Source organism: Lolium perenne, chromosome 2 (assembly GCF_019359855.2).
Source record: "Lolium perenne isolate Kyuss_39 chromosome 2, Kyuss_2.0, whole genome shotgun sequence".
NCBI lineage: Eukaryota > Viridiplantae > Streptophyta > Magnoliopsida > Poales > Poaceae > Lolium > Lolium perenne.
The window spans coordinates 48,396,778-48,417,058 of record NC_067245.2 but is presented as its reverse complement, the minus strand read 5'-3'; the positions used below and the strand labels follow the sequence as shown (position 1 = coordinate 48,417,058).

The 20,281-nt window shown below is 44.5% G+C and overlaps 1 protein-coding gene and 1 long non-coding RNA gene across 2 annotated transcripts; one reads left to right on the top strand and one right to left on the bottom strand.

Annotated features, from left to right (window-relative positions):
- The first annotated feature begins 9,018 nt into the window (after positions 1–9,018).
- On the top strand, positions 9,019–13,028 carry LOC127329921 (uncharacterized). Its single transcript, XR_011750870.1, has 4 exons — positions 9,019–10,174; positions 10,264–10,404; positions 10,685–10,788; positions 12,741–13,028. It is a non-coding gene; the product is annotated as an uncharacterized lncRNA (long non-coding RNA).
- Positions 13,029–13,773: 745 nt separating this feature from the next.
- On the bottom strand, positions 13,774–16,696 carry LOC127332049 (uncharacterized). The gene is made up of 4 exons (XM_051358304.2): positions 16,509–16,696; positions 15,805–15,986; positions 15,274–15,648; positions 13,774–15,170 (listed from the first exon to the last, which is right to left on the bottom strand). The coding sequence occupies exons 2-4, from the start codon at positions 15,980–15,982 to the stop codon at positions 14,455–14,457; spliced, it is 1,269 nt and encodes a 422-aa protein (XP_051214264.1). The 5' UTR covers positions 15,983–15,986; positions 16,509–16,696; the 3' UTR covers positions 13,774–14,454.
- Positions 16,697–20,281: the final 3,585 nt, after the last annotated feature.

Sequence of the window (20,281 nt, the reverse complement as noted above, 5' to 3'; positions counted from 1 at the left end):
TGAAAAGAACTAAGGATATGTTTCTTTGTTATGGAGGTGACCAAGAGCTCGTTGTAAGTGGTTACACCGATGCAAGTTGGAACACCGATCCCGATGACTCTAAGTCACAATGCAGGTACGTGTTTATATTGAATGGTGCTGCGATGGTGGGCAAGCTCGAAGCAGTGCACGGTGGCGAAGTCTTCAACAGAATCAGAGTACATAGCGGCTTCAGAGGCTTCATCAGAAGCGGTATGGATGAAGAGGTTCATTGTAGAGCTCGGTGTGGTTCCTAGTGCATTGGACCCATTAATCATTTACTGTGATAACATGGGTGCCATCGCCAATGCACAAGAGCCAAGGTCACACAAGAGGCTGAAGCATATCAAGCTGCGTTACCACTCGATTATCGAGTACATCGAAGATGGAGAAGTAAAGATTTGCAAAGTACACACTGATCTGAATGTAGCAGATCCGTTGACTAAAGCTCTCCCTAGGGCAAAGCATGACCAACACCAGAATGCCATGGGTGTTAGGTATATTACAATGTAATCTAGATTATTGACTCTAGTGCAAGTGGGAGACTGAAGGAGATATGCCCTAGAGGCAATAATAAAGTGGTTATTATTTATATCTTTATGTTTATGATAAATGTTTATATATCATGCTATAATTGTATTAACCGAAACATTAGTACATGTGTGATATGTAGACAACAAGAAGTCCCTAGTATGCCTCTTAAACTAGCTTGTTGATTAATGGATGATTAGTTTCATAATCATGAACATTGGATGTTATTAATAACAAGGTTATATCATTATATGAATGATGTAATGGACACACCCAATTAAGCGTAGCATAAGATCTCGTCATTAAGTTATTTGCTATAAGCTTTCGATACATAGTTACCTAGTCCTTATGACCATGAGATCATGTAAATCACTTATACCGGAAAGGTACTTTGATTACACCAAACACCACTGCGTAAATGGGTGGCTATAAAGGTGGGATTAAGTATCCGAAAAGTATGAGTTGAGGCATACGGATCAACAGTGGGATTTGTCCATCCCGATGACGGATAGATATACTCTGGGCCCTCTCGGTGGAATGTCGTCTAATGTCTTGCAAGCATATGAATGAGTTCATAAGAGACCACATACCACAGTACGAGTAAAGAGTACTTGTCAGGAGACGAGGTTGAACAAGGTATAGAGTGATACCGAAGATCAAACCTCGGACAAGTAAAATATCGCGTGACAAAGGGAATTCGTATTGTATGTGAATGGTTCATTCGATCACTAAAGTCATCGTTGAATATGTGGGAGCCATTATGGATCTCCAGATCCCGCTATTGGTTATTGGTCGGAGTGAGTACTCAACCATGTCCGCATAGTTCACGAACCGTAGGGTGACACACTTAAAGTTGGATGTTGAAATGGTAGAACTTGAATATGGAATGGAGTTCGAATATTTGTTCGGAGTCCCGGATGAGATCCCGGACATCACGAGGAGTTCCGGAATGGTCCGGAGAATAAGATTCATATATAGGATGTCATTTTATGTGAATTAAAATGTCACGGAAGGTTCTATGGAAGGTTCTAGAAGGTTCTAGAAAAGTCCGGAAGAAACCACCAAGGAAGGTGGAGTCCACATGGGACTCCACCTCCATGGCCGGCCAACCCTATTTGGGAGGAGTCACAAGTTGAATCCCCCGTAGGGGCCCGGCCACCCCCACCCCCATATGGGAGGTGGAACTCCCACCTCTAGTGGGAGTCCTAGCTTGGCTAGGTTTCCCCTCCATATGGAAGGTTTTTGGTTCGGGTCTTATTCGAAGACTTGGAGACCAACTCTTGGGGATCCACCTATATAATGAGGGGCCAAGGGAGGGGGCCGGCCACCCCAAGACCACAAGTTGGCCGCACCCCCTTGAGGCCGGCCACCCCCTCCCAAACCCTAGCCGCCCCCTCTCCTCCATATCTTCCGCGTAGCTTTAGCGAAGCTCCGCCGAAGTTCTCCACCGCCACCGACACCACGCCGTCGTGCTGTCGGATTCAAGAGGAGCTACTACTTCCGCTGCCCGCTGGAACGGGAGGTGGACGTCGTCTTCATCAACAACCGAACGTGTGATCGAGTACGGAGGTGCTGCCCGTTCGTGGCGCCGGAACCGATCGTGATCAAGATCTTCTATGCGCTTTTGCAAGCGGCAAGTGAACGTCTACCGCAGCAACAAGAGCCTCCTCTTGTAGGCTTTGGAATCTCTTCAAGGGTGAGACTCGATACCCCCTCGTTGCTACCGTCTTCTAGATTGCATCTTGGCTTGGATTGCGTGTTCGCGGTAGGAAAATTTTTGTTTTCTATGCAACGTTATCCTACAGAGTCAGTTTACCTACTTCCTTCTATCTTAGAAGCAAACACTTGTGTCAACTGTGTGCATTGAATCTTACATACTTGCTTATTTGCACTCATCATATTACTTTGTGTTGACAATTATCCATGAGATATACATGTTGAAGTTGAAAGCAACTGCTGAAACTTATGTCTTCCTTTGTGTTGCTTCAAAACCTTCTATTAAGAATCTATTGCTTTATGAGTTAACTCTTATGCAAGACTTGTTGATGCTTGTCTTGAAAGTACTATTCATGAAAAGTCTTTGCTATATGATTCAGTTGTTTAGTCATTATCTTTACCATTGCTTTGAATCACTTCATTCATCTCATATGCTTTACAATAGTATTGATCAAGATTATGATAGTAGCATGTCACTTCAGAAATTATCCTTGTTATCGTTTACCTACTCGAGGGCGAGTAGGAACTAAGCTTGGGGATGCTTGATACGTCTCAAACGTATCTATAATTTCTTATATTCCATGCTAGTTTTATGGCAATACCTAATATTTTATTCATACTTTATATCATTTTGATGCATTTTCCGGAACTAACCTATTAACAAGATGCCGAAGCGCCAGTTCCTGTTTTCTGCTGTTTTTGGTTTCAGAAATTCTACACAGGAAATATTCTCGGAATTGGACGAAACAAAAGCCCAAGGCCTTATTTTCCACGGAGTGTTCCAGAACACCGAAGGAGAGACGGAGAGGGGCCACGAGGTGGCCACCCCACCTGGCGGCGCGGCCAAGAGGGGGGGCGCGCCCAGCTATGGGGCGGGCCCCTCGGGACCCCTCCGACGCCGCCCTTTCGCCTATATAATCCTCTAGATGCGAAAACCCTAAAACAATCGACGATATTCCACAAAGAGTTCCGTATCCCCGCCATCGCGAAGACAAGTTTCGGGGGAAAGAAGTCTCTGTTCCGGCACGCCGCCGGGACGGGGAATTGCCCCCGGAGTCATCTCCATCGATACCACCGCCATCTTCATCGCCGCTGCTGACTCCCATGATGAGGAGGGAGTAGTTCTCCCCCGAGGCTGAGGGCTCTACCGGTAGCTATGTGGTTCATCTCTCTCCCGTGGTGTGATCTTTATGTGATCATGAGCTTTGTATCACTATTAATCTATGTGCTACTCTAGTGATGTTATTAAAGTAGTCTATTCCTCCTCCATGATGTAAAGTTGACAGTGTGTGCATCATGTAGTACTTGGCGTAGGTTATGATTGTAATCTCTTGTGGATTATGAAGTTAACTATTACTATGATAGTATTGATGTGATCTATTCCCCCTTTCATAGCTATTGTTTACAGTGTGTATGCTATGTTAGTACTCGGTCTAAATTGCAACGGTATTGTCTTGCATTATGATTTGATGAGAATATCCCTATGAATGGTGTTTGTCAAGTACTTGATGAACTTTGAGCGGAGCTTTTGTAGCCACTACATGATTAGTGATTCCAATAGGAGAGTAATTCAGAGTAGCACAAGTGAAGAGAAGTTATTTATTTATGTGATCATTGTTGAGAGTGTCCACTAGTGAAAGTATGATCCCTAGGCCTTATTTCTAAGCATTGAAACACTGTTTCCAACAAGTTCTGCTACATGTTTGCTTGCTGCCATTTTTATTTCAGATTGCAATTACTAGTTATAGTCATCCATATTACTTGTATTTCACTATCTCTTCGCCGAACTAGTGCACATATACATCTGACAAGTGTATTAGGTGTGTTGGGGACACAAGAGACTTCTTGTATCTTAATTGCAGGGTCGCTTGAGAGGGATATCTTTGACCTCTACCTCCCTGAGTTCGATAAACCTTGGGTGATTCACTTAAGGGAAACTTGCTGCTGTTCTACAAACCTCTGCTCTTGGAGGCCCAACATTGTCTACATGAATAGAAGCGTGCGTAGACATCACTGGCGTCGGTAGTGCGCCCTACCACTAGTCATCTAGCAACACCTTCAGAAGTTACGCCTTTCTCCTATTGGTCGATTAAACCTTGGTTTCTTGCTGAGGGAAAACGTGCTGCTATGCTCATCACACCTTCCTCTTGGGGTTTTCCAACCGCTTCCACAACAATCGCCACCAAGATTGTTTGGCGTTGTCCCCGGAGCACCATCAGTGCGCAGCGCAAAAGGTACAGCAGAGGGGAGGCGACGACAGGGCGGGGCCGTCGAACTCACCGCCGGGCGGCCAGTAGGCTAGGGTTAGATTAAATCTAGCCGTTTTCATTCAAATTTGTAAAATATAATCAAATTTAAATGAAAGAAGAGCGACGTTCCCAAACACGGCGTGAAAAAAACGCGTCCCCTAAAGTCTCGATTATGTACCCTTTGTGAATGGTTCGTTTCGGCAAGGCGAGTCGCGGGTGCTCCTAAGGGCATCTCCAGCGGCGCGACGCATTTTAATGTCCGCGACCGTCCGTTTGCGTCGCGCTGCGGACGCTAAAATGACCGTTTTTATCCGCGCGTCTGTTTGCGTCTGGGGTCTGCTCCAGCGGGGCGACGCATTAATTTTTCTTTTTCTTTTTTCCCCTCTTCTCAATTAAACAAAGTTTCAAATATTACATTCTGAACCATGATTTTACACAAACTAACACATAGTTAGAAACATGGTTTACACAAACTAACACATAGTTTGAACCATGGTCGACACAAATATATTTTTTTTTAAAAAAAGAAGCCAGTTGTGTTGATTTCCGTATGTTCGCTGCCAAGAAAGAACATTCGAGGGCACACCCAATCACCCAAATTGGAAAATCCAGCGGGAGGAGATGGTGCCCTTGTTGGTTCTACCGATGAGGCGAACATCCAGAAACCTCGACTACTGGCTTCGTCTGGCCCGTAGCCAGATTCGCTGCAAAGAAAGAACACTCGACGTTCTAACTATTGGTGTCGGAGCCGGAGTCGTTGGTGTGGTAGTGCCTGCGGCAGGATGTGTCGTCGAACACCTTGACGATCATCTCGCCGTCCCCCTCGTAGAGGAAGGTGAGCTGGCAGCCGGGCTCGAGCGCGAGGTCACGGGCGAACTTGTCCCACCCCGTGTGCAGGTACATCTTGCCCTGCCCGTCGAACAGGACCTCCACGGTCCAGCGGTAGAAGTTGCAGCTGGCCTCCCGTAGATGCAACTGCACCGGCTCGACGCCGTCGATGAACTCGGCGGGTAGCCGCTTGATGGCGAGTGGGTCGTCGTCGATGCGGAGGAGGAACTCGAAGCAGCACTCCTCCTGTGAGGACGAGGAGGGCGCAGGCGAGGGCGAGCGTGGGGCCGTAGCTGCTCCACCACGGCGGCCCCTGCCCCGGCCACGGGGGCGACCAGGGCCGCGGCCTCGACCGTCTCGCCGGCCACCAGGACCGGCCATGGACTTCCTCACGGGTTTGGCTGCGTCGCAGGAACACCTAGGCGGCGCTACGGTCGAGCTTTGTGGCGGCTAGGGTTTCTTTGGAGGAGTGGATGAGGAAGAAGAACGCGCGCCCCCTTTATATAGGTCGACGGCATGCGGTGGCTGCTGGACGCGTGGCGTCGCCATTAACGTGGTTAGCGGAGGTGGGCGGCCGCTCGACAGCCGAGGCATCGTCGCCATTAACGTGGCGCAGAGTGCCGAAGCGACGCAGCGGCGCAGTTGCTGGCGCGTTTGAGAAGACGCATCGACGCAGGGTCGCTGCCAGGCGGGCCCGACGAAACGTCCGCCAGAAGCGAGCGGACGTTTCCGGACGTCCATAGAGACGCATCCGAGATGCATATTTGACGGCCCGGTCACTTTGCGTCGCCCCGCTGGAAGTGGTGCCAGACACATTTCCGGTCACGGCGGACGAAAACGGTCGCTGAGCCTCCGTTTGTGTCGCGCCGCTGGAGATGCCCTAATTGACGCATTATGCGTCCGCGAGAGGGTCAACGCACACTGCAGGTTTTCGTGGGCCACAGCCCATCACCCTCTGCTTCCTGTTGTGAATCTTCTCCTTCCTCTGGTCTTCTCCATCGAGACCAAGTCAGTCCTGCTCCCGCCGCCGCCGGCCAGACCGCCTGTGGCCGCCACCGCTAACGCGGTGCCTCGCCGTGCCGCCCTACTCCACTGCAGCCCACCGCCGGTCTGCTGCCACCTTGGCCTTACCTCTAAACCTCCCCCAACTCCGGCGAGCCCTCACCCGCCCTCCCCTAAGTTCTCCGGCGATCCCCCACCTGCCCCTAAGTTTTCCGTTGAGCCCCGCACCCGCACCCGAAACCCTAAGGTTTTCGGCCTCACCTCCGCCGGCGACGCCGCGGCCAGCCGCGACGTCCCCGTCTCCGGTGAGGTCATGGCCTCGCCTCCGCCGGGGACGCCGCGGCCAGCCACGTCTTCCCGTGTCCGGCAAGGTGGGCGGTGGAGCGTGGTCGCTTTCTTCCTTCCCTGGCATCTTCTTTTCATACTACCATGAATATCTACTATACTAAACCTGAACGATTTCGATTTTTCTCAGAATTTTGGATTTTTTTTTGGATTAACCTCGTGTTGACACGTCGTTATCTGGTGGTCTGCTTTTTGCTGGTGTACGAATTGGGTGCCCCGTAGGAATTCTATTGTTCTGTCTACTTTCTGTCCTTCTCACTTCTTATATTTTCTGGGATGTTTTGGGGCTGCCACACCGCTTTGACCAAATTTATTGGATCCGTTTGTGAGCCCGTGTGGTCTTTCCAGAATTGTCTCCTCCTCTCCTTTCTTTCCCCATTGCCCTTCTCCACATAATCTCTCTCTGTCTCGCGTCGGCGAGGATACGGGGTGCGCACATGGAGCAGCAGCTGCGGCCAGCGAATTCTTGCCTTCCCTGCAGCCGGCACAACCACGGCTCCGCGGCGGCCGCCTCCTTGGCTCCCCGGACGCTGGCGAGCTCTCTGATGCGCGGTGGCCAGCGCATCCGCGGAGGCCGCCGCCTCCTTTGCTACCTGGCGGCCAGCGCGTCCTCGGCTCCCCGGGGGCCGGAGCTTCCTCTGATGTGCGGCGGCCGTCGCCTCCTTGGCTCCCCGGCAGCTGGCACAGCTGTTGCTTCGCGGAGGCCTCCTCCTCGGCTCCCTATACGCTGGCGAGCTCTCCGATGCGCGGCGGCCAGCGCGTCCACAAAGGCCAGCGGCTCCTCTGATGCAGGCATCCGGCGCGTCCTCGGCTTCCCGGCGGCCGGAGCTGGGCATGGCGGCGGATGTGTGTGCCGGTCACCTGCAAGCTGTCGATGTGGCAAAACGTACTACGGAGGTGGCTGGCGTTAAACGTGGAAGCCGGATGTGTTCATCGCTAGAGGCGGCAGCTGCTTGGGGGCGTTCGAGGGCCAACAAGTGGTCCGTGGTGAGCGAGAGGCCGGCTCACACTGAAGCTCCATCTTCATCTGCACGTCCTCAATTCCATGGGGAGCAGCGGCCCATCCCCAATCGCGACGGCGTAGAGGCAAGTGCAGAATCCGGCGGTGTCTCCTCCACGGCAACAACAAGCCCACCCTTCACCACCAGCACGTCTACGTCTACGTCAACGACAACACGCACGCGGGTACACAACCGCCTGGGTGAGGGTCAAACCATCTCTTTTGCCGATGCGTGTCCTCCGTCCGTGCGAGTTCATAAGTTTCTGCTCCTGCTCTCTCTCTATTTATTTCTATTTTTTGCTCACACGGGAGCAGCTACTGAACCATGCTCGTGCGAATTTGTAAGTTGCTGCTCATGCGCCCTCTCTGCTTATTTCTTCTTGCTCATGCAGGAGCAGCCAGGTAGCACAAGGAGCAGTGAGGACGGTTGTGCTACAGATCCTCACATGTATGATGAAATGTCCGACATGTACTATTTCTTTTATGATTTTGTTTGGAGTAAAATTTCAATTCAGTTTTCATCGTTCATCTGAATCTCTCAAGCACTCCTTTCTATTATTTTTTCTTCATTACGAAGGTTTGTGTGCTTCTATAAATACACTTCTTGGCAATTCATGGGATGTGGGCTAGCATTGTTGTATGGATCTGTTATGACAATAACTGAAACTGCATCGACAATCTGCCGTTTGAGATGATAACACTTGCACTGTATGAAATCAACAGGCTTGAAAAGATCTTAAACTATTCCATTTAGTTAATAAAAGGAATAGCAAAGGCAACGCATAGTCAGTTCTTGGAAGATAATGTGTGTGCCATGATTTATTACTTAATTACTTTCTGGCTGCATTAGATGATATTTTGTCCAATTGATTAAATAGTGGATATTTTCTAGCGGGAGTAGAGTACAAGCACTATGCAGGTTGAGGAGTATGGGTAGTATTATTTCATGGACGTATAAAGATTCAAATATTCAGTCCTATGTGATAAGAAGTAAAGATTTTCTTCTATCTGCAACGTAATTGACTGGCTTGACCTTAACAATACGTAAGCATCGTCTTTCGTATGTACCTGCTGGGCTCCATATATCACATGGTGTAGGGAATGGGACGGAGATTATTTTATTTGGAAACTTTATTTGTTATTTTTGTTTTCTTACAATATAAAAATAGAGTTAGATGCTTATCCAGTGTCTACATGATCTACAACATATTGCATCCTTGCTTCAGATCGCAAATCGGATAAGACATTGATTAATACTACATGCCAATTATATCAATAACACTCGTGTATATCTATAGTTGACTTTTAATGTACTGCCAGATTTTTTTATACGAATTCTAGATGCGCTCTCCTGAATCTTTGATAAATAGATTGTGCAATTATTAGGTATACAAGTAGTTTTTTATGGACTGCAAGATTTTTCTATATGAAGTCTACAAGCATTGTGGTGAGACTTTGATAAATAGATTGGGAAATTATTAGGTGTACAATGTTCATTCCATCACATTTCCTCGAATTGCCTCTACAAATAAGCTATATATGTTCGAAGAATGATTTTCACAATTACTTAAACATGAGAGCATATGTAAATCCTATTGCAGTTCCATCTTTTTCTTTGCATATAGAGAACATATAAAGGTTGAGATATATGCACCCACAAAGAGTACATTAATTGGGATGAGTTGCGCCTCCACCTTCTCCTTACACTACCAAAGTGTATGCGGGCGGCGCGAGTCAGGATAAAGCTATTTGGGCCTTTTCCACTGCGAGGTTTCTGTTCTGGCCGTTGGCAGTAAATCCTCTCTCCTCCATCACCAGCTTAGCCACCGAAAGCCTCTTATGTATGTTTAATAGCTAATGCTAGCTCCACCTCTGCTAATATATTTGCTCCCAATTTGTTCTATCGTGATTTTTAGAGCTTCGTACAAGCTGCAGGAGACATCGGCATGATACAGGTGCAAAACTAATCATACAACAGATTTGCCGGTGTATCTGCCTTCAACATGTTCCATGTAATGCATGATAGGTGCTAAGGTTCAGTTTTGTGTGGTTGCTTTTTCCTCTATTTTCAACCAAATTACTCATGTCCAAATTGATTTTGACACTAATGCCACCGAGATGCATGTGTGTTTGTTGCAATAAGAGTTATATTTTATATCTCCAGGGAAATAGTCGTTCTATGAATTTTTCTTCTGTGTGAGTGGAGCTTGCATGATGTTGGTGTACCTGGCATGATCTCTCTGTACATCTCCCTCTCTTCTTTGGTTTCTTTTAGTATATGGGTTAAGCAAAATTCCTCTGCCTTGTGGGACATTGTGAAATTAGGCCTGGCGACACGGGTGATGATGTGGGCTAGGAAGGGCGCGGCAGTGTTGATGTTGCCTCCAAGAAAAAAGGCTGCTCGAGAGAGGAGAGAGGAGACTGAGGTGGTCCGTGTGCTTTCGCGGATGGATTAGCCTTTTGTCTTGCTTTATGCGTCATCCGGGTATTGTACAGGTTGATCTTTTGAGTTTTCTTGAGATTTTTGTTTGGGTGTTTTTATTTAACCTATGCAATTTTTTTTGGTGATTTCAGACCCGTTGAGTCATGCGGTACATGGATACTACCACTCTCGAGATTGTGTTCGAGCTGCCGTTGAGGTTCAGTTTGTCGCCCTCAACCAGAAAGATGATATTAGAATCTATTTGGTAAATCATCGGAACCCAAGCTGCATAGGTAGGACTGTCCACATGGTTCAGTGGGTAATCTTTTCCTTTCGGATTCATGAATCTTGGCCTTCCCAGCAAAGCTTACATACTTGAAAACTGGCTTTACTTAAGGGATATGACTCTAAGTAGAGAAATTTATTTTGATCTCCCTTTCATGGATTATTTACAATTATTAGCAGATGGAAATGCAACAATATCAAACAGGCATAATTGTTCTCACATTATAACTGTAGTTTCTTGATTGAACTATGGAAATGTAAGACGACTTTGTTTGTTTTTTACAATAGGCATGGGTATCTTGGTGAGATGAAGTCTCTATTTTAGATTCAGTTGTAGTGGATATTGTTCACTCTGCCAACTACTTTCTACTCTGCCATTGCGTGCCAGCAAGGTATAGTTAGTTCTTACATATGCAGTTAGTCCTTAGATGTATTATACATATTATTTGTGGTCCATAACATTATTTTTAATTGGGTTGCTCATTTCCCACATCAAGATTGAGTTACTGTTATTGATCTCTCTTTTGACCGCTGCACTTTATAGCTTGACTTCTCTTCTTAACTGCAAGCATATGCTTTCAAATTCTTATTGATACAGCAAAATTCGAGCATCTTGTGTGTTAAATATTTAGTGACAAAAAACGAATGCTACATACTAATTATCATAGACCCTTTGACCACACCCTTCTGTATATCGTGCTCACATATCATTCTCTGTATTATATTTAAAAGCTCATGACTGAGAGATACTTTACATGCAAATAACAGAATGCAGACCGGAGGTTGATACCATTTGCGAATAAAATGATCAAGTACAGGGCCTTGAAACCTCTTCAATTTCACTAGACAATAATGTACACCTTCTTTTTTACTGTGTTTTGGATGAGAAAATTAGCAGAATCATCATAGTTATACTTAGTTCATGGCCGGCATCATTTTACAGTTGTTAGTCTGTGGAGTTCACATTTTATTTCATATTCATGCACAATGTATCTAAATTGATACCTGATCATTCACATGTAACTCCGAATGAATAGTTTACATATTCGTGTGGTCATTGAGTGGTTACATTCATTTTGCATTCAACACCTGTTTCTTTTTGTTCTTTTGGGAACCTCAACTTTTGATTTGCAGGAGTAAAAAGTTAATTAAGTATGCATTCTTTGTTTTCCGGCTATGCTATTGCTTCATTCTTAGTTAAAGTATATATAGTTCCAACCAAACTTCTTATTCTAAATTTTTTGAAACGTGTTCTTTTGCTTGATGCTCATAGCGATACGTCTCTCTCCCTGATATTGTCACATACAATAAATGTTTTCTGCATTCGCCAATAAATTCGCACCCTGCCACTCTGCTTTTGAATTGACCAAGTAATCTGACAACCTGCCACTCCCCTTGCGAGTTGTACGTTTAACAACCATCCTGCTGTCTAGATAACACATGCATCCAACTGCACATGGAGTAGACAAACATAATTTGCAATTTCTTTTATGCACAGTTGTTCAAATTTCAAAAGAAAGTTTATATGCTTCAAAGAAAAGAAAATAAGTTACTCAAAAGGTGAATGGGCATGCATTCGGACCAAATCGTAGATTCATTATACATAGGTCTTTAGGTTATCATGTCTCTCACTGCACATTGTATGTAATTTGTTTGTTGACTTGGTGTCCATTTTTTCCTTACCACATGGTCCATTCATATCAAAGGTGGGATATTACTAATGAATCTTCGTCTTTCCCGCAAAGTTTATATACTTTATAAATTGCTTAGGTTAAGGCCTAATGCCAACTAAAATCATCTGGTGCCATTAGCAGCTGCTGGAAATGCAACAACATCGAACTTAAATGATTGCTCTTACTGTCTCACCTGAACACAAGGAAAGTATAATGAAAATAAGTGTGTAGTTTGTTCACTGTCCCATGAATATTTCCGATTGCTTGGTTTGTTTTCTACACTAGGCATAGGTGTATAGGTGAGAAGAGAGTCCTTATTTGAGTCATAGTTGAAATGAAATTTGTACACTTTACGACTAAGTACATTTGTTTACTTTGTCATCGTGGGCCAGCTAGGTATTATTAGTGCTTACACATAAGTGTTTCCTTAGAGGAGAATCCTGACAGTGCCACAGGTGGCGTCTTCTTCAGAGATGGAGATCCGGATTGAGCTGACTAAAAATAGACGAAGTAGGCATCGGGATTATATACTAGGAATTATGCACTACCTGTAGAGATATATACTGCAATTTACACTTTCAAGTATGTTATATTAAGTGCCATGACCATGCTTCCAGTATATGTATGTTGTACATCCAGTTAGTTACTGATGATTTATGCTTAATTTTTAGGGCGCATTTTGTACTGCTGACATCAGATGGTTCAGGGCTCCTTTTGCTATTTATTTGTGGCTTGCACTGAGGCTTACTGTGATAGCGGTGGTTGGTGTCGAATTACCAGTGGTATATGCTGGAAGCTAGCTTTGAAACACACACAGGTTGTACTCCGTACCGAAGGCTTTTGTAATGGCATGCTTTGTTTGTACAAGTACAAAACTATGTAATGAGTTTCTGTTGTTTAATCGTTCATTAGTAAAGAGATGGTGCAGCCAATGGATCTAACTTGAAGAATAATGTTGTTTGCTCCCAATTATTACTTCTACAGAATGAACTGCCTTTTTTTTTCTATACAAATTTCAATCAGTACATATTTGGTGTGATGATCCAATAAGAATATGAGCTGAATATGAGTCATTGCTATTTGGAGTCCTTGGTGTCGGGTCTCCTATGGTGCAGCTCCTAAGCGACATATACACTCATCCAAGACGTTCTCCGGTTACCAAGTGTGTGTCAAGCTCTTGAATCCAGGATTTTTATCATTTCGTTTATTTTCAAGGGTGTAATGAAATTTATGACAGATCACCTATACATGTACCACATGCATATACCCTTGCTTGGTAGATGGTTTCCCTGACAATCATGTTTGAATAATACTGAAAACGATGAACTGACATTTAGGAAACTATGAAATGCACTCCAGGAAAGTACCATCTTTCATTTCTCAACTTACAACCACGTTATCTGCGCGGCGTGCCGCCGCGCCATATTTTGCTAGTATATATAATGATGAACCAGTTGAATGCTATGTAACCGCAGAGAAAGAAAACAACGCTAGAAACCTGACAGATCACTCACATTACGATTCTAATACTTGAGACGTGACCTACATGTCATCCAGCAGATTTTGGCACAGATATCTTCCAGAGCATAAAAGGTATAGGAAACAGATTGCAATCAAACGAAAAGCACAAATATTGTTGGGAAAGCAGGGCACTAGGGCCATAATAAGCCTCAACGTTCACTGATATACTTAGGGGCCTAGATATACTATAGACAGTAACATTAATCGGACAAAAAAATCGATATCAATTTAGGGTCTATAATACACTTAAGTATTACAGGGATGGAAGACATACAACTATATTTCCAATTATAAGAACATCAAGCCTACAAATACAACAGCCTTGTAAATAGACATGTGTACTGTAATATCTACCGGTCCAATTGTGCAGTAAATTTGGCTAGTCTAGTTACAGAATTATAACATATGGTACTGCTAGAACTGTTCCTAATAACCATACCATCTCACCTAAATGAACATTTGGACCACTTGAGGTCTCTGGCAACTGCAGGGGTCACGGTCTACATGCCTATGAGCGCAGTCAAAGTACTCAAGTTTGCGTAGACTAGAGCTGAACGATCCAAGTTTGGGTTATAGTACAACAGGACAGAATTGTATTCATGACTTATCATCCGGACCTTTATTCTTGATTGATCCTCAAAAGCTTGAGAGATGAGTTTGTGTGGTTGTGCAAGCTGACGGTATGAAGTTACCACAAGGCTCAAGTGACAAGCATGTACTCTTCCATTCTATCTGAGAGCTTGTGGCCTCCTGCACTTTCGATACTTGGCTTCATATTTTTCTCAAGCTACTATTAGTTGCAACTTGTTGGTACCCTCTTATTTACATAATACAAGTACATTCAGAGAAATGTCATCAAGAAGCTCAGTCCAGAGATCCATCGTCATTCTCCAAATTGCTTTGCAAGGGTTTGAATGCTGCCAGAAGAACAGCAACCTTGTTCGCCAGGAACCCTGCAGCTCCAACAAAGAGCTCAGTCGGAGTCAGCTCGAAGCTGTCACCGCCAGCACCGTACTTCAGTGCAACAGCCCCAGCAACCATCAAAATCGATAATATCAACCATGGCCTTCTGATGCCGCTGAAATTCAGAGATGTCTCTGAACTGCTCGCTTCTGAAGGGGAACTAATTGCCGGCAACCCATCGACAGATCTTTGGAGCAGCAATAGATACAGGAATCCTCCAATACCACCGACAAGGAACGAGTAGGCCGCTCCATCATTCGAAGCCAGAGTGAAGGCCGAGAAACCTGTGATAACAATAGATATGTCGTAGAGCAGCAAGGATTGCTTAAGGTCAGCATACTCTCTCAATCCATCCTCCTTCATTTCCATGATGCTTTCAACTGTCCTTGCTGAGGATAACTGTCCTTCTTGAAGATCAGAAATGCTAATTCCTGACAGGTCAGTGACAGCAATAGGCCTTGCTTCCGCTACTGAAGCTCCATCCTCACCAAGCAGCGCATTGAGTTTGTCGAACGTGTACTGCAAACCGCTGAACCCAAGTGTCCCCTCAAGATCTGTAGGCGTATTCAGTGCTCCATGGATCACTTTCAAACTTAAACCATCTAATCTCCATGAACCTGATCTTCAAGGGTAATGTTAAGAAAATGAAGAGAGTACATTAGTATTAGTAAGCACCGAGCACATATTTGCACAGAGCAAACAACTAGGTGGATACTGTACCTGATTCAAGGCCGATCCAGATTTCTTTGACTGTCTGCAATTTGGGACCTTTAAAGGTGATGATATCAACTGAACCACTTTGAAAGGGAAGGGATTGTAATGGTTTGGTGCCATGTGCAGGTTCGTCTCCATAGATCGCAGGTACTCTTTGTAACAAGGAGTCGCCGTCAACATCAATTAAGCAGACTAAGATTGCGGCGTTCTTATCTAACAAAGAGGAGCTGAGTTCTCTACTGGTGCTAAGCTCTAGTATATAAAAGGCATCAGATTCTTCTAATCTGACTTTTGACAGTATCTCCTCAGGGACACTATTGGGAAATGTTTTTGGTTCAACTGTTGGCAGAAGACGAGATGGCTTTACAGAGGCCGCTGAATCTGGACAGTAAAATGGAAGGCAGCAATTCAGTAATTTTATGGTCTGAATATTAACAAGAAGTTTAGGTTCAGTCACAAATTCACAACTCACATCATAACAGTGAACATATATTTGAATGAAGAAGATGTTTTGCTATATTTTTTTAGGAGGCATACCTTGTAATGAAGAACTTTTTGCCAGAGTGATCATCCGCCGATGTCTGTTTAGGTTTCTGAGTTTCCTTCCGGTTGATTTCAGACCGTAAGGCATTCTGGAACTGTTCAGTGATAACCACCCAGATAAAAATTCAGAATGAACCGAAGGAGCAGGGTGGGCAGCACAAAGGATCACCATTTTGCTGCAACAGAATGAGTAATACAAATAAGATATAGTGTAACTGTCGATGGCTATCTGCAAATATGATTAATTAGTGGCAAACACGGATACACAAAGAAAGAACATAATCAAGAATAAGCATAAAGAAGCACAAAATCGGTGCGCTGAAAGTTGGTCATGAACCATGAATCCATGACCAACTTTGTAAGAAGTGTAACTAGAAAGTCGGACATGTGTTCTGCAAGATCATCCGGAACAGGGCATATTCCAACATTGAAAACAGTAGTTGACATGCAAATTTTGAGTTGCCACAACGCAATAAAAAAAAGACACTAATTGACAAAAAGGTTCAAGCTGTACGGAGATCCTCCAAAGACAAATTACAGCTAAAGTTGCTCCTAGAGACAGTTTACAAAACATACAGCCATGCTTTCCTGGCAAGATACTCGCAGCACAACAGGAACTACCAGAAGGAAAACTAAATATCTGAACTTCAAAAGATCAGGGAAAAAAAAGGTATTTGGTGAGGTGAGGCTCTCCATACCTTACGAGCTCAGATCCGAGCAGGGAAGGCGAGATTTTGCGGACGAATAAGGAATTCCGTGGGTAGATGATGCTCTGCCGCGTGAGAGAAACGAGCTAGTTGAGCGGGATCTGGGGAAGATGGCGGCTTCAGACTTTGAGTTTTTTTCTTCTGAGCTTGCTTCAGACTTTGAGTTACATCGTGAGGAAGGGAAGAGAGCCGTGCAGCGCAGGGGAAACTGGGGTGGTGAGACGACAAGCGGCCCAGCAAGGCCCAATTTCGGTAAAAACCAAGGAAAAAATGCAGGCGAGACAAGAAGCTAAAAACTTTCTTCCCTTGTTCGTACCGGATTTTGAGAATTGCTGCTCTCTCGAGATGATTTTTTAACAACTAGCACAAATGCCCGTGCGTTGCTACGGTTTTTTTAATACTCAATATTTTAAAATTGTGGAGAATATCACTCTAGAAATCAATTTTTCTTGGTGGGGTGAACCCTTCCTTAGCAGGGACACGGCTTCTTTGTTGGGCCATACTATTGTTAGAATGAAAGGTCTTTCTTGCGGATGTTGTTACATTGTTAAGACCACGTGATATTTCTTCCCCTTCGCTGAATGCACGGTCTCGTGGAGCTACTGGGTATCCGTGGGGCATTCTCGTAGCCCAGCTTTCTCACTATGATCAACATCTTGTACTTCAAGGGGCCTTGAGCAGATCGTCCTTGAGCTTGTAGATGAGCAGGTTCCTCCTCTCGTCTAGGAATCCTCCGCAATGTGACCTTCACGCCATTAGCCTTCGCTAATTCATCCATATCGCCGCTGACATTATTACCTACCTAAACCATTGAGTTTACGAAGTTGACTACTTCATCCAAGATGAGCTCCTAGTCGTCGTCAGCCTGACCACCATCATTTTAGTTCAAACTCAGAATCGGAATTTTCTTACGTGGTGCTCTTGCCATGCGCCTTGCTCTCTGAATTTTTTTTATGTTTTTGCTGCCTCTGATCGCCTTGCCCAAGGTCATTGTACCTCTGCTTCATGCGGTGAACCGATTCACGTGACGTTGTTGTCAACATCCTTCGTGGCACGACTGAAGCATGGGGTTTGGAAATCTAGGTAAGTCGGCAGAAGGGGGAGAAAAAAATGGCAAACACCGATTAAAGTAATATTTTAGGCGCACCAATCTCGAACACACAAACTTTCTGTTGAGTTGGCATTTCGATTGAGGGACTCGAGTTTTTTTTTATATGTGCATTTGGCTCGCGGAAAATAAAATGATCGTAAATAACTTAATCTTGCCTTCACGTATAAGCACATCAATATAACCTCCAAAAAATGGATTGAAATTGCATAACAATTTTAGACTAATACATGGAACCCATCTATTGACAAGCTTGATCATATTCCCTTTTTAAAAAAGCAAGTGATGTAGCTTGTTTAGTTTATTAGCTACCGGGCTTAGCTAGCTTAAATTTCTACCACATGTTTCTTATCCACCGCTTTTCCTATTCTTATTTCTTCATACCGAATAAGCAGAGCATGTACATCATCGTTCCCCATCTCCGCCGCTTGGAACTTTACACAGAATCAAAGCAAAGCAAGTGTGGCTCAAATCGACCACAGTCTCACCCTTGGACATTCCCGTCTACCTCTCATAGAGTCATAGCCACGCGAAATCCCAGTTCCGCTCTAGACCATCGCCTTCTTCTACTCTGCCGACAGTCCGACGAGTGTAGCATTATCCACGATGCTCCCGTCTCCAATTCCTTCCTTCTTCAAGATCCGCTTCTTTCTTCTAGCCCGTTTGGACGACCAATTTCAAGAATTGGGTCTCCTCAGTCCCAACCCTGTCAACCTCCGGAGGACAGGAGGAGTTGCGCCCGGGGGAGATCGGGTTAGAGGGGCGGTCGACGGAGATCAGGGGAGAGGGGACGATGAAGACGCTGTCGCCATCGATTTGGCCAGGGCAGCCACCGCGGCGTCTCCGGCCCTGCTGCCGCCGGGACAGGCTGCAGCTCGGCGTCCACAGTCTGCTTCCGACAAACTGGTCAACCACCGCCGAATGGCTGTGTAGCGCCGAACGGCGAACGTCCTCCCATGTCACGGCACCGTCTAGCCCACATCTGCGGGACGACCCTCTTCCCATGTTGCTGGGCCTGGCCGAACAGCGCCCTAGCTTCCAGTGGACGGATATGAAGGAGGGTGGCGAACTGTGGCGGCGCCGGAGCAGTCAACCTTGGAAGCGCAGGACCGACTCGTCGCGGACGGCATCATCATCGAGCAGGGATTGTGGAGAAGGAGAAACAGATCGGGGCCATGCCATCTGAGGCTTGAGGGGATCGTTCGGGAGCGGAGACACACCGGAAATAAAAATAGCGAACCGGTATAATGGCAAAGTGCAGTATTATGTGGTTTGGTGGGAGGGTAAATCCGTCCAATAAAAAGTTGGACGAAAATTTTGGCAGAAACCTTAGCTCCTTTATTATTAGGTATAGATTAAACGCGGTAAAATTTGAGGACTTCAAAATTCAGAGAAGTTACAGTTCAGGGTCATGGCTACTTGTTTTTTAATGTTTTAGCAGCTTTTTGTTGCCGGTATACTTTAAATTTTCTTGGAATAAGGATTTCTTGACATGCTTTGTATTTCTTGTTTCCAATATGCCACAAGATTCAGGCTGTGGCCATGTAATCTACCAGTATTGCTATGTATTTCTCCATTTCCTGCCTCTTATGCACACTTTTCTTTCTATTCTATTCAAACCTTTGTTCACAAAAGTTTCAAAAAAGAGCAAGATAGCTTATTTTCACTTTAAATGTCAATTTTCTTATAATTTCGTTACCTTTTTAAACATAAATGTAATCACTTTTACAAATACCGCTGATTTCATACAAGTTCCATATACCAGTGACGAATATTTAAGTTAAACTTTATTGTCTTTTAAAATATTTTAGTGGATTCAAAATATCAGTTCCATATATCAGTGATGCAAAATGAATTCAAACAAGTTTACAACAATTCAAAACCTGTTTTAGTGGATTCATAGAAAATATCACCATGTTTCATTTGATTCCAACTGTTATGTTAATATAGTCAGCAATATTGGTGCGACCTAGGGTTTTTCCTTTGTTCCATTAGTTATTCGCATTTTATATACTTAATCTCAGTGCACATGAAGTTGTACTATGAATATATGGAGTGTAACGGAGTGAGCTAGCTCAATTGGTTAGAGAAGTGGATGTATAACCTATGTTTAAGTCTTCACGGACTTAGAATTTAAGTTCTTATTATTTCAAAAAAAAAAATCACCATAGAGGCTTCCCTACCACATTCCTTAAAAGACAATTCCTCTGCCGCATTCCTTTTAAAGAAAAGACGTGGAGTGTATTTATGTGAGGGCTGGAATAACACAAACTTGTGCTTTTAATACTAGTATGTGACACCCATAATTGCATATACATGCACTTGTAACAACACCAATGATTCTTTGTAAATTGGAATTTAAAATGTTTTAACTCTCAAACCGTGAACCCGATTTAGGATATCTCTTCATAGTTAGATTTATTTTAATGGGAGCTTCAAAAATACTTCCATAATAGTATGTGCCAACAACTTTTATTTCCTTCAAAGTTGGTACCCATTGATTTAAGCAGTTTGCACTGTACTTGTACTGAAGTTACACGTGGAATCTTTTTGTTCGATGAAGAAAAAGAAAAGTTACCAGATGTAACATGTGGTTACAAAATAAGTTGTCAACTAAAGAGACTAAAAATAAAGTCTGTTGAAACATACTGGATGC

What these genes read in the sequence shown, in the direction of transcription:
- LOC127332049 (XM_051358304.2), bottom strand. Translation starts at nt 15,982, where the DNA reads ATGGTGATCCTTTGTGCTGCCCACCCTGCTCCTTCGGTTCATTCTGAA. An exon ending in AAAAAGTTCTTCATTACAAG is followed by an intron (nt 15,649 to 15,804) that starts GTATGCCTCCTA and finishes TTTACTGTCCAG; the next exon opens with ATTCAGCGGCCTCTGTAAAG. An exon ending in CTGGATCGGCCTTGAATCAG is followed by an intron (nt 15,171 to 15,273) that starts GTACAGTATCCA and finishes CTTGAAGATCAG; the next exon opens with GTTCATGGAGATTAGATGGT.